This window comes from Ceratotherium simum, chromosome 10, assembly GCF_057802395.1.
Source record: "Ceratotherium simum simum isolate JZ-2026a chromosome 10, ASM5780239v1, whole genome shotgun sequence".
NCBI classification, from domain to species: Eukaryota; Metazoa; Chordata; class Mammalia; order Perissodactyla; family Rhinocerotidae; genus Ceratotherium; species Ceratotherium simum.
This window is the reverse complement of record NC_141909.1, coordinates 64,764,137-64,778,922: the sequence shown is the minus strand read 5'-3', so window position 1 is coordinate 64,778,922 and position 14,786 is coordinate 64,764,137. Positions and strand designations below refer to the sequence as shown.

The 14,786-nt window shown below is 42.9% G+C and overlaps 1 protein-coding gene across 3 annotated transcripts in view; it reads right to left on the bottom strand.

Annotated features, from left to right (window-relative positions):
- LHFPL6 (LHFPL tetraspan subfamily member 6) overlaps positions 1-14,786 on the bottom strand; it is a 276,970-nt gene that overhangs the window by 233,542 nt on the left and 28,642 nt on the right. Inside the window, exons 1-3 of one of the 3 annotated variants that reach the window (XM_087436134.1) lie at positions 3,889-4,163; positions 2,717-2,793; positions 1,775-2,348 (exon numbers count right to left, since the gene is read on the bottom strand). In XM_087436134.1, the coding sequence (XP_087292260.1) occupies positions 1,775-2,159 (385 nt within the window). In that variant the 5' untranslated portion in view covers positions 2,160-2,348; positions 2,717-2,793; positions 3,889-4,163. Of the gene's footprint in view, positions 1-1,774; positions 2,349-2,716; positions 2,794-3,888; positions 4,164-14,786 lie in introns of those variants that run through there. The other 2 variants (XM_004443176.3, XM_087436135.1) reach the window with 2 other exon arrangements.

Here is a 14,786-nt window from a genome sequence, read left to right as displayed (position 1 = left end):
CTATACATGGCTTAGAGAGGGAAGCATAAATCTCATGGGTCTCAGATTCACTTCCTGTTGCCTTCCTTCATCATACATTTAAAGATAATCAATAAAAACTGATTTCTCTTTGTAAGCATTTTCCTGTTCTGCCAGAAATAACAGCAGTCCCTGCCCTAAAATGAAAAAAAAAAAAAAAAAAGTGGAAAGTAACATTTACCATAAGGGGAGAAAAAGAAACTGCCTAAGCATTTTTCCTGAGCCAAGTGAAACACCAATAGCAAATCAAGTTTACTCGTCAAGAAAAAAATTTTAAATACTCCTGGCATTAGCTCTATTCTTAAAATCTGTGGTAGCAACAAGTTTTCCAACTCTGGATTTACATTTGAACTTTCAACAACCTCTTTATGTGTCCTAATAGTTTTACTGTATTTCTGTATGCATATCCATATCACGTGCAAGACGGTTGCTCAATGTTGAACACTGAAGCAGTACTAAGAGGACAGTTAAGTCTCCTAAATTGCCTCCTAGGGCAGAGATGCAAAACCACAGGGAAAAAACAGACGAGAACAAAGTTACATCCAGTAAGGAAATAAAGAACTGCAGACCTCTACCTCCTGTTTCAAAACACAAAATATTTTGCCACTTGAGTTTTCAATACAAGAATTTTCTTACTTAAGACATTGCTTGAAAGTTTTATACTAAATACTCTGAAATAATCTTTTGGGGTTTCTCTAATAGGTAGACTCTATCTCAGACCTATCCATTTTTTATTTTTTTTCTTCTGGATTTTTCACAAGACTGTATGAAGACACAAAATGGAAGAGTAACAGACTTTTACTTTGTAAGGAAGTTACAAATACATTTTATACATTTTCCTGGCTTCCTATTTCCCTTCACTCTATACTATCAATGAAGGTTGTCATATGTCACCAGGGCAGATTATAAATCAGACAAGTTCAGCCCGTCAGGTTGAAAAATGGAGGTGAAAGGCGCAGTGGAAAATATATAAAGTATAATTAAAACCATATGACCAGAGATATTGAAGCAATACTTGTTGGAGGAAACCCAAGTAAAAATCAAACTTCTCCTGGTGTTACTGAGACTATCCAGTCCATTTGGGCTAAGCACACATCATTTGCTAAATATTCTTTTTTTTCCTTCACAGCAAGAGCACTGAGGGAACTTAAACCCTAACCAGGTAATTAAGCCTTCAGCTATCTTTGTAGTGTAGAGAAATTCATAATTGTTAATGTAAAACTGATCTCTCATTTAAAACAGTTATCACTTACTTAGAAATATAGTTTAAGATTGGGCAAGGGTCAATTTTGCATCCACCAGAGTATTAAAGACTTATGATGACAATGTTGAATCAAAAACCTTTTCTACTTTTCTATGAAAAAGTGTGCAACTCTAAAGACCTGCGGATTACAGTAAGACACACATAATCTAATTGCTTACTGTTGAACGTAAAGAGCAAGAAGCTATGAAATGCAAACTGTCTCCCCTACTACACTAAAAACAACCTAGATGTTACTGCCTCACACAGGTGGTACTTAGCAGGCCAATGATGTATATACCTCTAAAGATGTGCAGGAATTAAGAGCTCTTGAAGTTGTAAAGCAATTCTGGTAAAAATCTTTAACTTTGGCAAGCTATCACCAAAGCCATTCCATGTCTATTTCTCCTGAACATTCCAAGTGTCAATTATAATAATCTCAGTAGACAACTGGAACATAATTTCAATATTGCTTTGAGATTCTGGTAAACAACTCAAGTTTAGCAAGTCACTTACCCCCCAGAAACTGAATTCCTCCAGCCACTCTTCCCACTGTCCTGGAGATGAGCTCCGACACACAGCAACCCATGAGGGCAGTGAGAGCCACCAGGAGGAGGAGGCCACAACCCAGGCCTGTCACGATGGTACAGATCCTCCATTCTGCGCTGGGGATGCCCTGGAAGGAGGCATAGCGCCCACACTCCTCCACCATCACCATCATCTGCCGACTCTCATCATGCACAGGATATGAGCACCTCCGGAAAGTACCGAAGGACACAGGCTTGCCCAGCTGTGATCCCCAGAGCCAGTAAGGCATAAAGAACCCAACGCAGGAAGTGGCAGCACAAAGAAACGAGAGCAAAGCCCAGATCACTCCGGTACAAGTCAGGCTGGATGCCATCTTTCACCAGATAGGGCAATGAGGACCCAAAGTAACTGTTCTGGGACTGCAGGAGTGAGGGAAGGTGCGAAACCACCAGGGAACCACAGGTAAGCCACAGTTCCGTAACAGGGAGTGTCTATTAACAGAACAGGTCTTCAGTCTCACTGGGCATCAACTTCCCATCCTCTGTAGTAAGGACGATGGTCCCTGGTAAAACAATAAGAAATATGAAAAGTTAAATGGTTTTAGAGATGTGATAACACCAATTTAGTTGGTCTACAACTTTCAATTAATAAACATTCAAACTTGCCTCAACACTTCAAAAGTGGGAAGAACTAATTCTCTCTATAAACTTCTCTATAATTCAAGTTTTGTCAAACTAGCTCAAAGTGGTTTCATTTCTTTATCTCCTATAAATGCTCCCAAATTAACTCTGACAGCTATTTACTTAAAGAAATGCAAGACTTCTACTTGCCATGCCAGTGAATTCATTTCATATACTCACATTAAGGGTAATGTAGCATTTTTACTGGCAGCAAACATAATACTGACTATTACAATAAAACAAACCATACCCTGGTTTATTTGGCTTGGAAGTTCATGCTCATAACTTGCAGCAACTTTTCCGTGTCTCTTTAGGTGCAGTAACTCTCTGCATGAGCCCAAACAAAATAATTAGGATAATTTTCCCAATTGCAGAGCACCATAAATTCAACAAACATTATATACTGTCTAGGCACATAGAATGGATGGAACTCTTAGGCACTTTCAATACTCATTCAGTAGCATTTGTGAATTCCTTCAGTCTTAACTGTCTTCTCCTAGTGTAAATGAAAGAAAGACTGTGTATGACTTATTCTCATATCTGCAATTTTGATTCAGTGGTTCCAATAAAATTAATGGAACCATCTCTCCTGCCGAATGATTGTCACTGTCTAATCTGAAAAGCAATCCATACTTCCCAGTATTCTACATAGAACTCCAGTCATTCAAATGGTTCCACGTGCATAGACTTCCATCCCTCCCTCCCTTTCAAAAAGAGTTCCAGAACCATTTCCCACACTTTCCATAGAGAAATGAACACAGAAGCACAGCGCCCATGCACCCTACAGTTGCATCCCCAGAATTCTTAACTCCAGCTTTCTGAGTCCACAGTAAATTCCGTCTTCCCTCATCTCGCCCCTTTCCCAACCCTCACCCCTACCGTTTCCTTTCCACCCACTGTCCCATTTCTAGCCCAATATGACACTCCAGGGGAGCTCCAGCTACTTTTTTTTTTTTTTTTTAATCTTGTCAACTGCGGTCAGCGTCAGCGTTAATGGCTGAAGTTGGTCTGTCTGGGCCATGAGGCTGGGGAAGACGAGTAGGGGGTGGCACGGGGGGAGGAGGGACCTCATCTCCAGCTGGGGTAAGGCAGCTCGCCAAGACAAGCCCATAGTCACCCCCTGCCACGGCCTCGCCCACCGCCCCCTCCCCGCCAAAACACAATGATCCCTCAATCCAAAAAGATGGAGAGGGGCATTTTCCAGCCGGCCCCCTCGCGAAGGGAGGGGATAAGGATGGGAAAGCAGCACCCCCCGGAGGCAGACGCCAACAGTGGACGCGGGAGGCAGGGAGAGCCGAGCGAGCAGCCAAGCTCAGGAAGTCCGGAGCCCGGGAGCAGCCCAACTCCGGCGTCCGGGGAAGAGGGGGGCACCGCGAGAAAGGCGCGGAGCCCACGCCGCGGGGCGGCGAGCGCTTTACTCACATGGCTGGCGGGCGGCGGCCGCCTTCTCTCCCGAGTCCGGGCCGCACACACAACTTGCTGTCTTTCCCGGGCGGAACATCCACGGCGAAGAAGACTGTCCTTCCTTCTTCGCCGCTGTCCCTAACAGCCGCAGAGACCCCGGGCCCGACTTGGGAGAGACAGCGGGGCCGGGAGGAGGCGGAGGGTCCGCAGAAGAACAGGCTGCGCGGCGGCCAGTGGAGACCCCGCTCCCCGCGTGTCTCCGGCGCGCTCGGGCGGAGCGCTGTGGCCGCGGGGCGCCGGGCTCGCACGCAGCTGAGCAGATCTCCCTTTGGCAGGCGAGGCACGCACCGCCTCCTCCCCTCGGCTGCCGAGCCCTCCTCTTTCTCCTGTCCCCTCCCCTCGCGCCCGGCGGGACCCAGAGCAGACAGTCCGAGGACACGGCGCGGCCGGCGAGACCTTCCCAGTGCGCCGGGAGGGGAGGGGGCGCGCCCCGCCGCCCACGGGGTCCCAGCGCACCCCTGGGAGGACAGCTTTCGCGGCTTTCCAGATCCGAGCCCCCTCGTGCCCTCCTCTCATTGAGACCCCTCCAAAAAGAGAGGAGGAGGCAGACAGACTGAGAAGTAGGGGAGAAAGTTGCTTGTCTCTCTGGTGCTCCCGATGGGCCGTGGAAGATGGGACACGTTCCCTGGTTGCTTTTCTGGGTCTGGTATTTGGGGTTTAAGCTCCGGTTTCCTACCGGAGATGTAGATGGGAAGAAGGGCCTTACGGAATAGGTAAAGTGACTGGTTTTGAGTTTTCAGGAGGCTCTTGGGATTTGGTCACTTTGGAAGGGGGCGAACAAGGCCCATGTGGGCGTGGGAATGAGAGACGACGAGAGCGGAGAGCCCAAGGCCCTGGAATTCCGTCAGGCGGCCGCCTTTCCAGACAAGCCAGGGAGAAGGCAGGCGGAGACTTCCAGCGAGCCTCTCCTAAGAGACACCCTTTGGGAACCTCTTTCAAGGCATTGCGCGCCCTCTCCACCCCCCTCCCTTCCCTTCTCCTCCCTCCCTCCCTCTCCTCTCCCTTCCCCTTCTCCCCCTCCCTTCCTTCCCTTCATCCCTCCTCCAATCAATCTTGCAATCAATACCACCATTGAATTGCTTTTCTGAGAAACAACTGATTTTGATTTCCCCTCTGGACTTGAGGTCTTTTTTTGCTTGTCATTAGCGCTAACACCTTTGGAAGTTTAGAGCTACTTTCAGTAGATGACTATGGGAGTCTCACTGAAGATGGTATTTTAAGAATCGTACCATCTGGGAATAGCGGTTTGTGAAGTACTTCCCCAGATACAGTTTGTGAAGTGCTTTTTCAAAGTAGTTGAAAGTAATAAATGGGTAGGTATATATTTCAGAGTAGATTTTCAAATTGCACCATTTTAATTAGCCATGATGGTGCACATTTTCCCCACAACTACCGCTGGAGATGTGCGTTCTTTCGTTATTATTTTGAAAGGCTTTGAGTAATTGGTTTCAACTCTTTTGAGGTCATAGACCTTTTTAAAATATGAGGAAACTGATGAGGATCCCAGAAAAAAAAATGTACATACATATTAAGCTTTATCACAGTGGTTCTCAAGGGGGAGAAGGAAGAGTATGCCCCCCAGGGAACGTTGGCAAGGTCTGGAGATGTTTTTGATTTTCACGACCAGGGAGGTGCTACTAGCATCTAGTGGGTAGAGGCCAGGGATGCTGCTAAACAGCGTACAATGAACTGGACAGCCCCCTAGAATTATCCAGTCGGAAATATCAATAGTGCCAAGATTGAGAAAACCCATTTCGGTGAAATGTCAGATGATTTCCTGTTTCCCTGAAGCCCATCCATGAAGCCCAGATTCAGAATCCCTGATTTAAGTCATCTTCTACAAATCACTGGTTATTGAGTTCAGTGACAACATAATAATGATTGGTCTGACTTCCAGTTATGTACCACACTCTTAGTTATTACACAGAGCCTTCATATCTCTGTAAGTTAGAAGATACGACTGTATAAAGACAAAATAATGGTAGGAGATTCTGACTCACCCTCCACGCAACCTGCTGGAGAAATTTGTCTCGGACACTTTCTCAAGCTTGGAGGAGTTACAAGCACTGAGATGGATGGCTGCTGTTAAGTCCTTGATGTGTGTCAGTCACCACACTAACTTTTCTTTTAGATTACTTTTTCTATTCTCAAAAAAGAAACTACGAAGGTGCAATTATTATTTTACAGAGAGGTTAAGTAATTTTCCCAAGACCTTACAGCTAACAAGTGAATTTTAAAAAATCTCGTTATCTGTATTCTATTAAACAGAGTAAATGCTGTTGGAGAGATTCTGCCTAAGACAAAAAAGAAGATAGAGGAAGAGGCTGGATTTTTAAAAAATCTATCAGGATGCAATACCAATTATTTGGGAAAGTGTAGTGTGTTATATACTAGGACTTGAATTTCTAACTAAGATGAGTGAATTTGGACAAATGGCGACCTTTCTGAACCTAAGTTACCTCATTTGTAAAAAGAAGTTGGAATAGATGATTTTTAATACTCTTCTAGCTCATGACTTCTAGCATCATGATTATATAGGTACTCTTAGATTTGAGGAGTTTTGGGGTCATCTAATTTTGTTCAAGTACGTGATTTTACAGATGAGGATGCAGAGGCTCAGAATCCTTCCAGAGTCTTACACAAAGCTGAGCCTAGAATCCATATATCTTAATTTCTCTTTTCATTCCACCATGTAATTATCTTCCCAAATTATAAAATCTTCTGAATTACTCCTTGGGTTCTTGTATGCATACTTTATAGGCAGAATGCATTATAATATCTTTATAACCCTTGCATTAAATTTATACCTTCAAAGGATCTTTAAATTACTTCCCAGGCAGAAGTTCCCCCATAGCAGATGCCACTGATACCTCTTATTTCAGGTTTGAGTTTCTAGTATGTTTGGATAGTAGTCCCATTGAGTCATGAGATGAGATCATGAATGTAAAAGTATGTGGAATGCTGTAAAGCATCTATGGTAACACTCTTGGTTGGCTACTCAATATTAATTCCCAACCCCCACTCCCTTGTTCACTAGATACTTTTCTAACCTCCCTTAAAGCTAGTGGTGGTCATGTGACTCTGTTCTAGCCAATGAGTCTGCTGAGAAGTTTTCTGGGGAAGATTGTATTCTCTGGTAAAAGGAGGAGGCATGAGAGAACAGTTCTCTCAGCATCCTGGCTGCCTTTGGGAACATTTTTGAAGGATGAGATGTTTGGAGCTATGGCAGTCTTCTTGTAACCATGAGGGGAATCACAGAGATGTAATCCCAGCACCCTAACATTGTGGAGCTATACACCTCATTTTGAATTTTTTAAAAGTTAATTATAGATTGTTAATATGATTTGTCATTGTTATTTGAATTTTATGGTTTTAGTATCTGAAACCATTCCTAATTGATAAAGCAGTGTACAGATAAGACATATGCTCAATGACAGGAAACATACATTAGTCAACATTGTATCCAAGTGTTTTACAACAGGAGATAGCTACACAATAACTGAACAGTAACTGAAAGAATTAATGAACAAATCAATATCATTGTGATTACTATCCTTGTTTTAGTGCAGCCCACAGAGTGGGTATTTAACTTTTAAACAAATGGAGTGTGCTGTGTGAAATTAGGGAAGGAGTATGATAGTGAAAAATAGGAAACACTATGGAATCAATCACATTTGACCATTGGGGAGAGGTTGGAAAGGGACTTCTTCAGTTGACATTTGTGGCAAACACTATAATTTGGCTGATACAATTGTCCATTTCCAACCCTTTTCTTCCATATCTTTCTCTCCAATTGAGGCAGTGAAAGCTAAAATCTCCATTTCCCAGCCTCCTTTGAAGTTTGAGTGGCCGTGTGATGGTGCCCGCCAATGAGATGAAAGTGGAGGGGCGCTGGTACCATCACATCCACTTCCTCTTTCTTCCACCCTAGAAAACCAACATGATTGCTCCTTGTAACACAGCAGCCATCTTTCAACCATGAGGTGACATGCATGAGGACAAAATCCAGCACACTAAGAATGATGGAGTAAAATGGTAGAGAATGGATCCTTGGTATCTTCATTAGGCTGCCGTATTACCCTAAGACTTCTCTTGGATGAGGCCAATAACCCTTAGCTGGTTAAGTCACTGTTATCAGCAATAAATCCATACCTGCTAGACTATTCAAACTAACTGTTCTCTTGCAGTCCAAGAGCCAGCACCACAGTAAAGTGGATTAGACACAGAGCATGGAGACACTAAAGAGAGCAGAGGGGACAGAACGCTGCCAAGGGAGAATTCATTCTCCAGCAAAGGATGGTGGCCATGGGCATTTGTTGTCAATAGCATGTATTACAGAAGATGGACCCTGCTTAAAATCTGGCAACAGAAGGGGCTGGCCCGGCCTCGTGGCCTAGTGGTTAAGCTTAGCGTGCTCCACTTTGGCAGCCTGGGTTCGGTTCCTGGGCATGGACATGTACCTCTTGTCAGCAGCCATGCTGTGGCAGTGACTCACATACAAAATAGAGGAAGATTGGTACAGGTGTTAGCTCAGGACGAATCTTCCTCAAGCAAAAAGAGGAAGATTGGCAACAGATGTTAGCTCAGGGTGAATCTTCCTCAGGAAAAAAAAATATGGCAATAGAAATAGGAATAGTTACGAAGAAAGTTTTCAAAATGTCTCCCCTTAAAGTATTAACATTGAGAAATTTAAAAAGACAGAAATTCTCAGCATTATAAAATGGCCTGAGGGCCGGCCCCGTGGCTTGGTGGTTAAGTGAGCGCGCTCCACTGCTGGCGACCCGAGTTCGGATCCCGGGCTCCCACCGGCGCGCTGCTTCTCTGGCCATGCTGAGGCCGCGTCCCACATACAGCAACTAGAAGGATGTGCAGCTGTGACACACAACTATCTACTGGGGCTTTGGGGGGAAAAAATAAATAAATAAAATCTTTAAAATGGCCTGAGACATTTCCTCAAATTTCCCTCAGATACAGACCAGCAAGAGACAGAGGCAGGAAGGTGCAGGGTGCAAAAGAGAACTAGCGGATGACAAAAGAGAGGCTCTAAATAGAGCCAGGGAAGAGAGATTGTCCTTCACTGCTCCCGGCTGTGGAGCTCATCAGTTCATTACCAGAATATATCATTTCTTTCTCAACAGATGCTGGGAGATGCCCCAAGAAATGCTCCACTAGCTGAAAAACTATAATCACGGTTTTCAGAACAGAAGCAGTAAACAGGGGTTCAAATAGCTAGTTTGAGATCATGGTGAATTCCTCCTTTTTGCCATTTCCTTCCTTCCTTCCTTCCTAAAGTTCCTTTTCCCTTCATGAATCCCTTCTGAAGACAACTCTAGTCGGGTATTGCTATGGTATTTTACTGTATTGTGTCCATCTTACATATACAGAAAAAATCTCACGAGGCAAGTGACCCCTCAGGTTTCCTGGTCTCCGTTTCACCTAGTCTCTGAGTGAGTGGCGTATTGCTTTTAGAATGCTTGTTCTCACATTTTTATACATACATGTGCCATAGCTATCCCAACACCCTATTATAGTAGGATATTACCTATTTCATTTTCTATGCACTTTCTTTCATGTGTTTGATAGACTCAAGACCCCTCTTCCTGTAGAAATTGCATATGTCTAGTGATGTACAATTTCTAAACATGGTGATTCATGTGACTATATTCCTCAGGAACTCTCATGGAAATAAGTAACATAACAGTCCAGGGCCTACTCCCAGGGGTGCTGTCTGCATTATTCCTTTAAAATTTGCGAATGACTTTGGAAATATAAAGTGCCAAATAATTTCTCTATATTATTCTTTTATGAATTAAAGTAGCATACAAATTTTAAATCAATAACTTATTCATAAGAAGAAAAAAATGTGAAGTGTTAAACCACATTTAACATAGCAAATACTTCACGTTAAACCATCAAAATGGAAAATGTCTGTAATATATTATATATATTTTTGCTACATGACCCAGTACGCATTTTAAAACAGCACATAATTATGTTTAATACTGAATCAGTGTCATGCTTTTACTACTTTTATATTCTTCTTTTTCTTCCAGCCTCAAAAATCATCTCAGGCTTTTTCAGCGTTACAACTATCTTTTCTGTTTTTTAAAAAATTTTCCCAGAATATGTGGAAAAAATGAGTATAATGAGTTCTATAGAAAGAGATAAGAATTATTTTTGTGTGGATAATAGTATTTGCCACCAATCAGTCATAACTTCTGAGAGAACTCACAAAGATTTGTTTCTACAGTATTTTAAAATCTTAAATCATCCCTCCTTCACCAAAATAAGATGCATTGCAAGGACTGAATGTACTAATAAAATGATCCAACAGAAGAAAGCCAGAATTTAAACACTTAATTTGGTATTATAATATGAAGAGGGTTTAACAAACACAGAGTTTTCTAAAGTAAATAAGTTCATATTACAGCCATTGTGAAATGGTGGAGGAGAAATGCTTCTTCCCAGTTCTCTGGTTTTCCTCAGGAGGATGTTTTCTTAGACGTACCTGGCCTCTCTCCACTCATCCGAGCACTTGGGGCAGGTGGACACTCCGGGAGGAACCCGCCCTGCGTGCTTCCTTAGCTCTGCACTTCATTTGTGGGTGAATCTCCACACAGGGCAGGAGGGCCTCTGCAACGCCAGAGAGGCCTGCCCTCATCCACATTGCTGAGACGGAGAGAGCGGGCAACTCTGCCGAGCTCTGGGGCTCTTAGCTGGCCCTTTGCCCCTCAATAAGCTCTGTCCTCCATGTTAGCCCTTATCAGTAATAATCGTGATATTTTGGTCTCCATCTGCCACTTTTTCCCCTCAATTTGTTCAGATTGCAGCTGGGAAGAGAGGTGATGTTTATTGGCCTCCATCAGAGACCCTAATATAAACTATCACAAACTGAATGTAAGCATGTTTAAATATTAAGTTTTACTATTTTGTCACCAATAAGCCAGCAACACTAGGTCTGTACTAATGGGGTCAAGGAGAAAAGAGGGGAACTAATTTTCAGCAGTTAGCATTGAGTTGAACTGCCGAAGACTGTGTCTTAAATACTGTGCTAGGTTCACTTGCCAACAAGAGTGAATGTGTGGATGAAAAGAGGATGCTATTTGGCTAGTTATGTCTTTGAAAGATCAATGTCTCTGTGTGTTAAAAGCTAAAGAGCACGGGCGAGGCGACAAGAAGCAGAAGATACAAGAATAAAAATAGAATTAAGAGCAGTATACGACATCAACCATGTCAGCAGATAGGCATTAGAAGTGGTGATGGGGATGATAAACAGCAAGGTGGGGAGGAGGAGAGAAAGGGAAAGGGAGGAGAAGAGGGAGGGAGAGAGAGAGGGAGACAGTGACAGAGACAGAGGAAGGGAGAGAGAGGGGGAGGATACAGACAGAGAGAGAGACAGAGAGAGAAGACAACTGTTGTTTTTGAGTTTTGGTTCTGTTTTGCTTTGTTTCCAGGGAGAGAGGGGTAAATAGCAATGCTGTGTCTTCTCGCTTGAAAGCATAGATATAGAGTGCTTACCATGTCTAGTGAGGGATGGGAAAAATAGGGATCCAATGACTCGATTGCTACTGCATGGGTATTAGTGTGCCGGAGAAAGACATTGGCATTGCGTTAGCAGTCAAAGGGACGTTCACTATATGCAAAGAGACGATAAGCTATGTTTCCCAACCCTTTGTCAGCTTCTATAGTAACAACCCAGGATAATAAGTGATGTTTGATATTACGCCTTTTCCAACTGTCTCAGGCAATTAGCCAGTCTTTCCTCTATGCTTCCAATCAATTTATACCTACTTCCACTATAGAGCTTATGACACGCATTTTAATTACTTGGTTGTGAGTGTGTATCCCAAACTTGATTGTTAGCTCTTCAGGAACTACCTTACTCATCCTGCTAGGCACACAGCAGGTGCTTGCATTGTGAGCGCTAAAATTTCACGGGCTGCCTTGACATCTTTGAGCCTCTCAGGGCCCCAAAGCCCTAGCTGTGAGTTTCCCTGCTCTTGCCCAATATGCCCCCCACCCAGAAAGAAAGGCTACCCACTCGACTGGTCCCCCAACAGCCAGATCACCTGCACCCCACTTGGTCCTCAACCTAATGGGTTTCATCTCCCTCCCAGCTCACAAAATTATTCAAACAAGTCAATCACATCCTCCTGTGGGAACCAGGGGACACTTCACCCTCTTGTTACTACAAAGCGTGTCTCCCACAGCCCCTGCTGGTTCACTCTGCTCACAAGTGCAAGCCAAGTGTGGCCCTGAGTGACATGCAGGATGCTCCTTCCCCAGCTGTGAGTAAATGTGACAAATAAACTGCTGTCATCTCATCTGTCAGTGTCTTAGGTTTAGCCATCTCACACTATTCAGAGTGGTGGACATCTCTCTCATCAATGAAGTGAATAGGAGGTGATCAGAACAGTGCCGAATAAATACTTGATAAAAAAAAATTAATGTCTAAACCCATATCATCGTATCATCAAAAAACACTACATTATATATGTCTATGTTTTTCTTTTTTTTCGTTTTGTGAGGAAGATCAGCCCTGTGCTAACATCTGCCAATCCTGCTCTTTTTTTTTTGCTGAGGAGGACTGGCCCTGGGCTAACATCCGTGCCCATCCTCCTCCACTTTATATGGGATACCGCCACAGCATGGCCTGCCAAGTGGTGCGTCGGTGCGCACCCGGGATCCAAACAGGCGAACCCCAGGGCCACTGCAGCGGTGGAGCGCGCGCAGTTAACCGCTTGTGCCACCGGGCCAGACCCTGTATGTTTTTCTTAAAGGCACAAAACTATACATATGTTTGAAAATTTTCCCATACAGCAAAAATTAAAAGTTTGGAATGTGAAATCCTTAGATATCTAGAAATATATTAACCAAATCAGCCACTCCTTGATTGGTGTGGGTAAAAATTTTACAATGTAATTGAAATAAGCAATTACTTACAAATTATTAAAATTAAAGTTTGGTAAGATTGAGGAATTTTTTTTTCTTTTGTCTTATCTGTATGTCCTAATCTTTCCTCAAATAACCTGGATTACTTATATAATTAAAATGTTTAATTAGCAGTAGAAGCCAATTATCAATTGAATGAGCTCTCTGAAACACAGAATGACTAAATCTAACCAACCGCACAGAACAATTTATGAAGAAGCATATATCAGGTCGGAGTGAGAAGGGTAGGAGTTGGCCCCACATGGAACATGCATTTCAAAGACCTGAACTCCAACACAGTAAGTGTCCACTCAAAGTGCAGATCTGTTTGTCAGCAATGGTGTAGAAAACAAGCCAGATCTGGTCTGAAGTTCTACCAGATTCTTTTCTGTTCCCTTCTATTCTTCTGGGGCCAACTTTCTCTTTAACACTCCTATAATAGCTCAAACCCATATCCAAAGAGGCCTCTACATTTATGCAAATTGCTTGAAGAAACTCTAGTCTCTTCTCACTAAGCTGTGGGTCTCACATCTGTCTCACCCCAGGTTCTCACATCAAACCCCAAGGGGTAAAAGACCTCTTTGTCTTTATCTCCAAAGTAAGACTCAAAAGTTTCTTTAAAGACTTTGAGGAGGGACAGGGAGGGGTTGCATTTTAGCACTGCAAAACTATCCAGCTAAAATGGAATACCAGGCCCCCAATCCCCCAGCCCCTGCTGTGAGGAGTTTCACAGGGGTTGCTATCTCTTACTGCCTGCTGTCATTTTTCACAGCAGCCTGGTGGGTCCCTCTTCCTGGACCCTCCTTCCTCAACTTCCCCTTCCTGCTTCCCTAACTTTTTCTGAACCCCTTCACACCTCTCTCCTAGGCTGCTCTTAGAAACTTAAGGCCCTGTTCTCTGTATTCTTTGAGCATCTCAGCTTTCCCCCTTTGACTCTGTTCATCCTCTGGGGGTGATCACGGCCAAAGACACTGTAATAATCTCCCCTTCCCCAACCCAATTAAAAAAATGTTCTCTCACTAAAGGGATTTAGATTTGTGCCTTCCTCAGGTGTGAACTGGCTCAAACATCAATCTGCTTTTTAAAATTATAAAATAAACTTATTTAAAATATATTATTAGACTATGTTCCAAAGGACACTTCTTCAGAAACAACAACTTTTCATCTATTTAGCATGAGTTCCATATCATCTTAGAGACCCTTTCAGTCAAATATTAAAATAAAAAGCCCACATTATTACTGGTTTAAGAAATAATATATAAAATACACCACTACGCTGCCTTCAAAAAAAATTTATCTGTTCCAAGAGGAGTCAGAGCCAGCTTCTGACCATCGTAATCAAAACCCACAGTGTGTTCAGCTGTGGAAAGAGCACTGCATGAGGAATCAGACCTGAGTTCAGATTTAAAATCTGGATTTGACCATAACTATGACTCAGATATCAATTCTGTTATAACCCGTTTACACAAGGCCTCATCTTCACCTGATAAGGTTATTCACCATCTGACCACTTGCCTGAGGTGAAATGAATCAATTAATTTATTTATATTAGTTAGTGTTAGAGTTTGAATTAATGCTACTGCTTGGATTAGAATGTGATTTTCCTGAATGTTAATCATTTCTTTGTGCTAGAAGTCACCTAGTGGCAGAAATGCAGCAAAAAGGAGATTGGAACTTCAGTAATTTTTCTTCCAGGTCTAAGGGTGAATTAGATTTCAGCCCAACCTTGTCTGACTTCACTGTTAATAATTGATTAGCATCCCAATGTCTCTACTCCTAATACATCAACATGAGAATAGACTTGAGTTAGTATGCGTATATGGAAAATGGCATTAGGCCGAGAGAAGCACAAGTTCTATCTTTGCTGTAAACTCCTTGTCAATTATTTTCTTTTTCTTCTTATTTTGTTTTTGTTTTTACACATA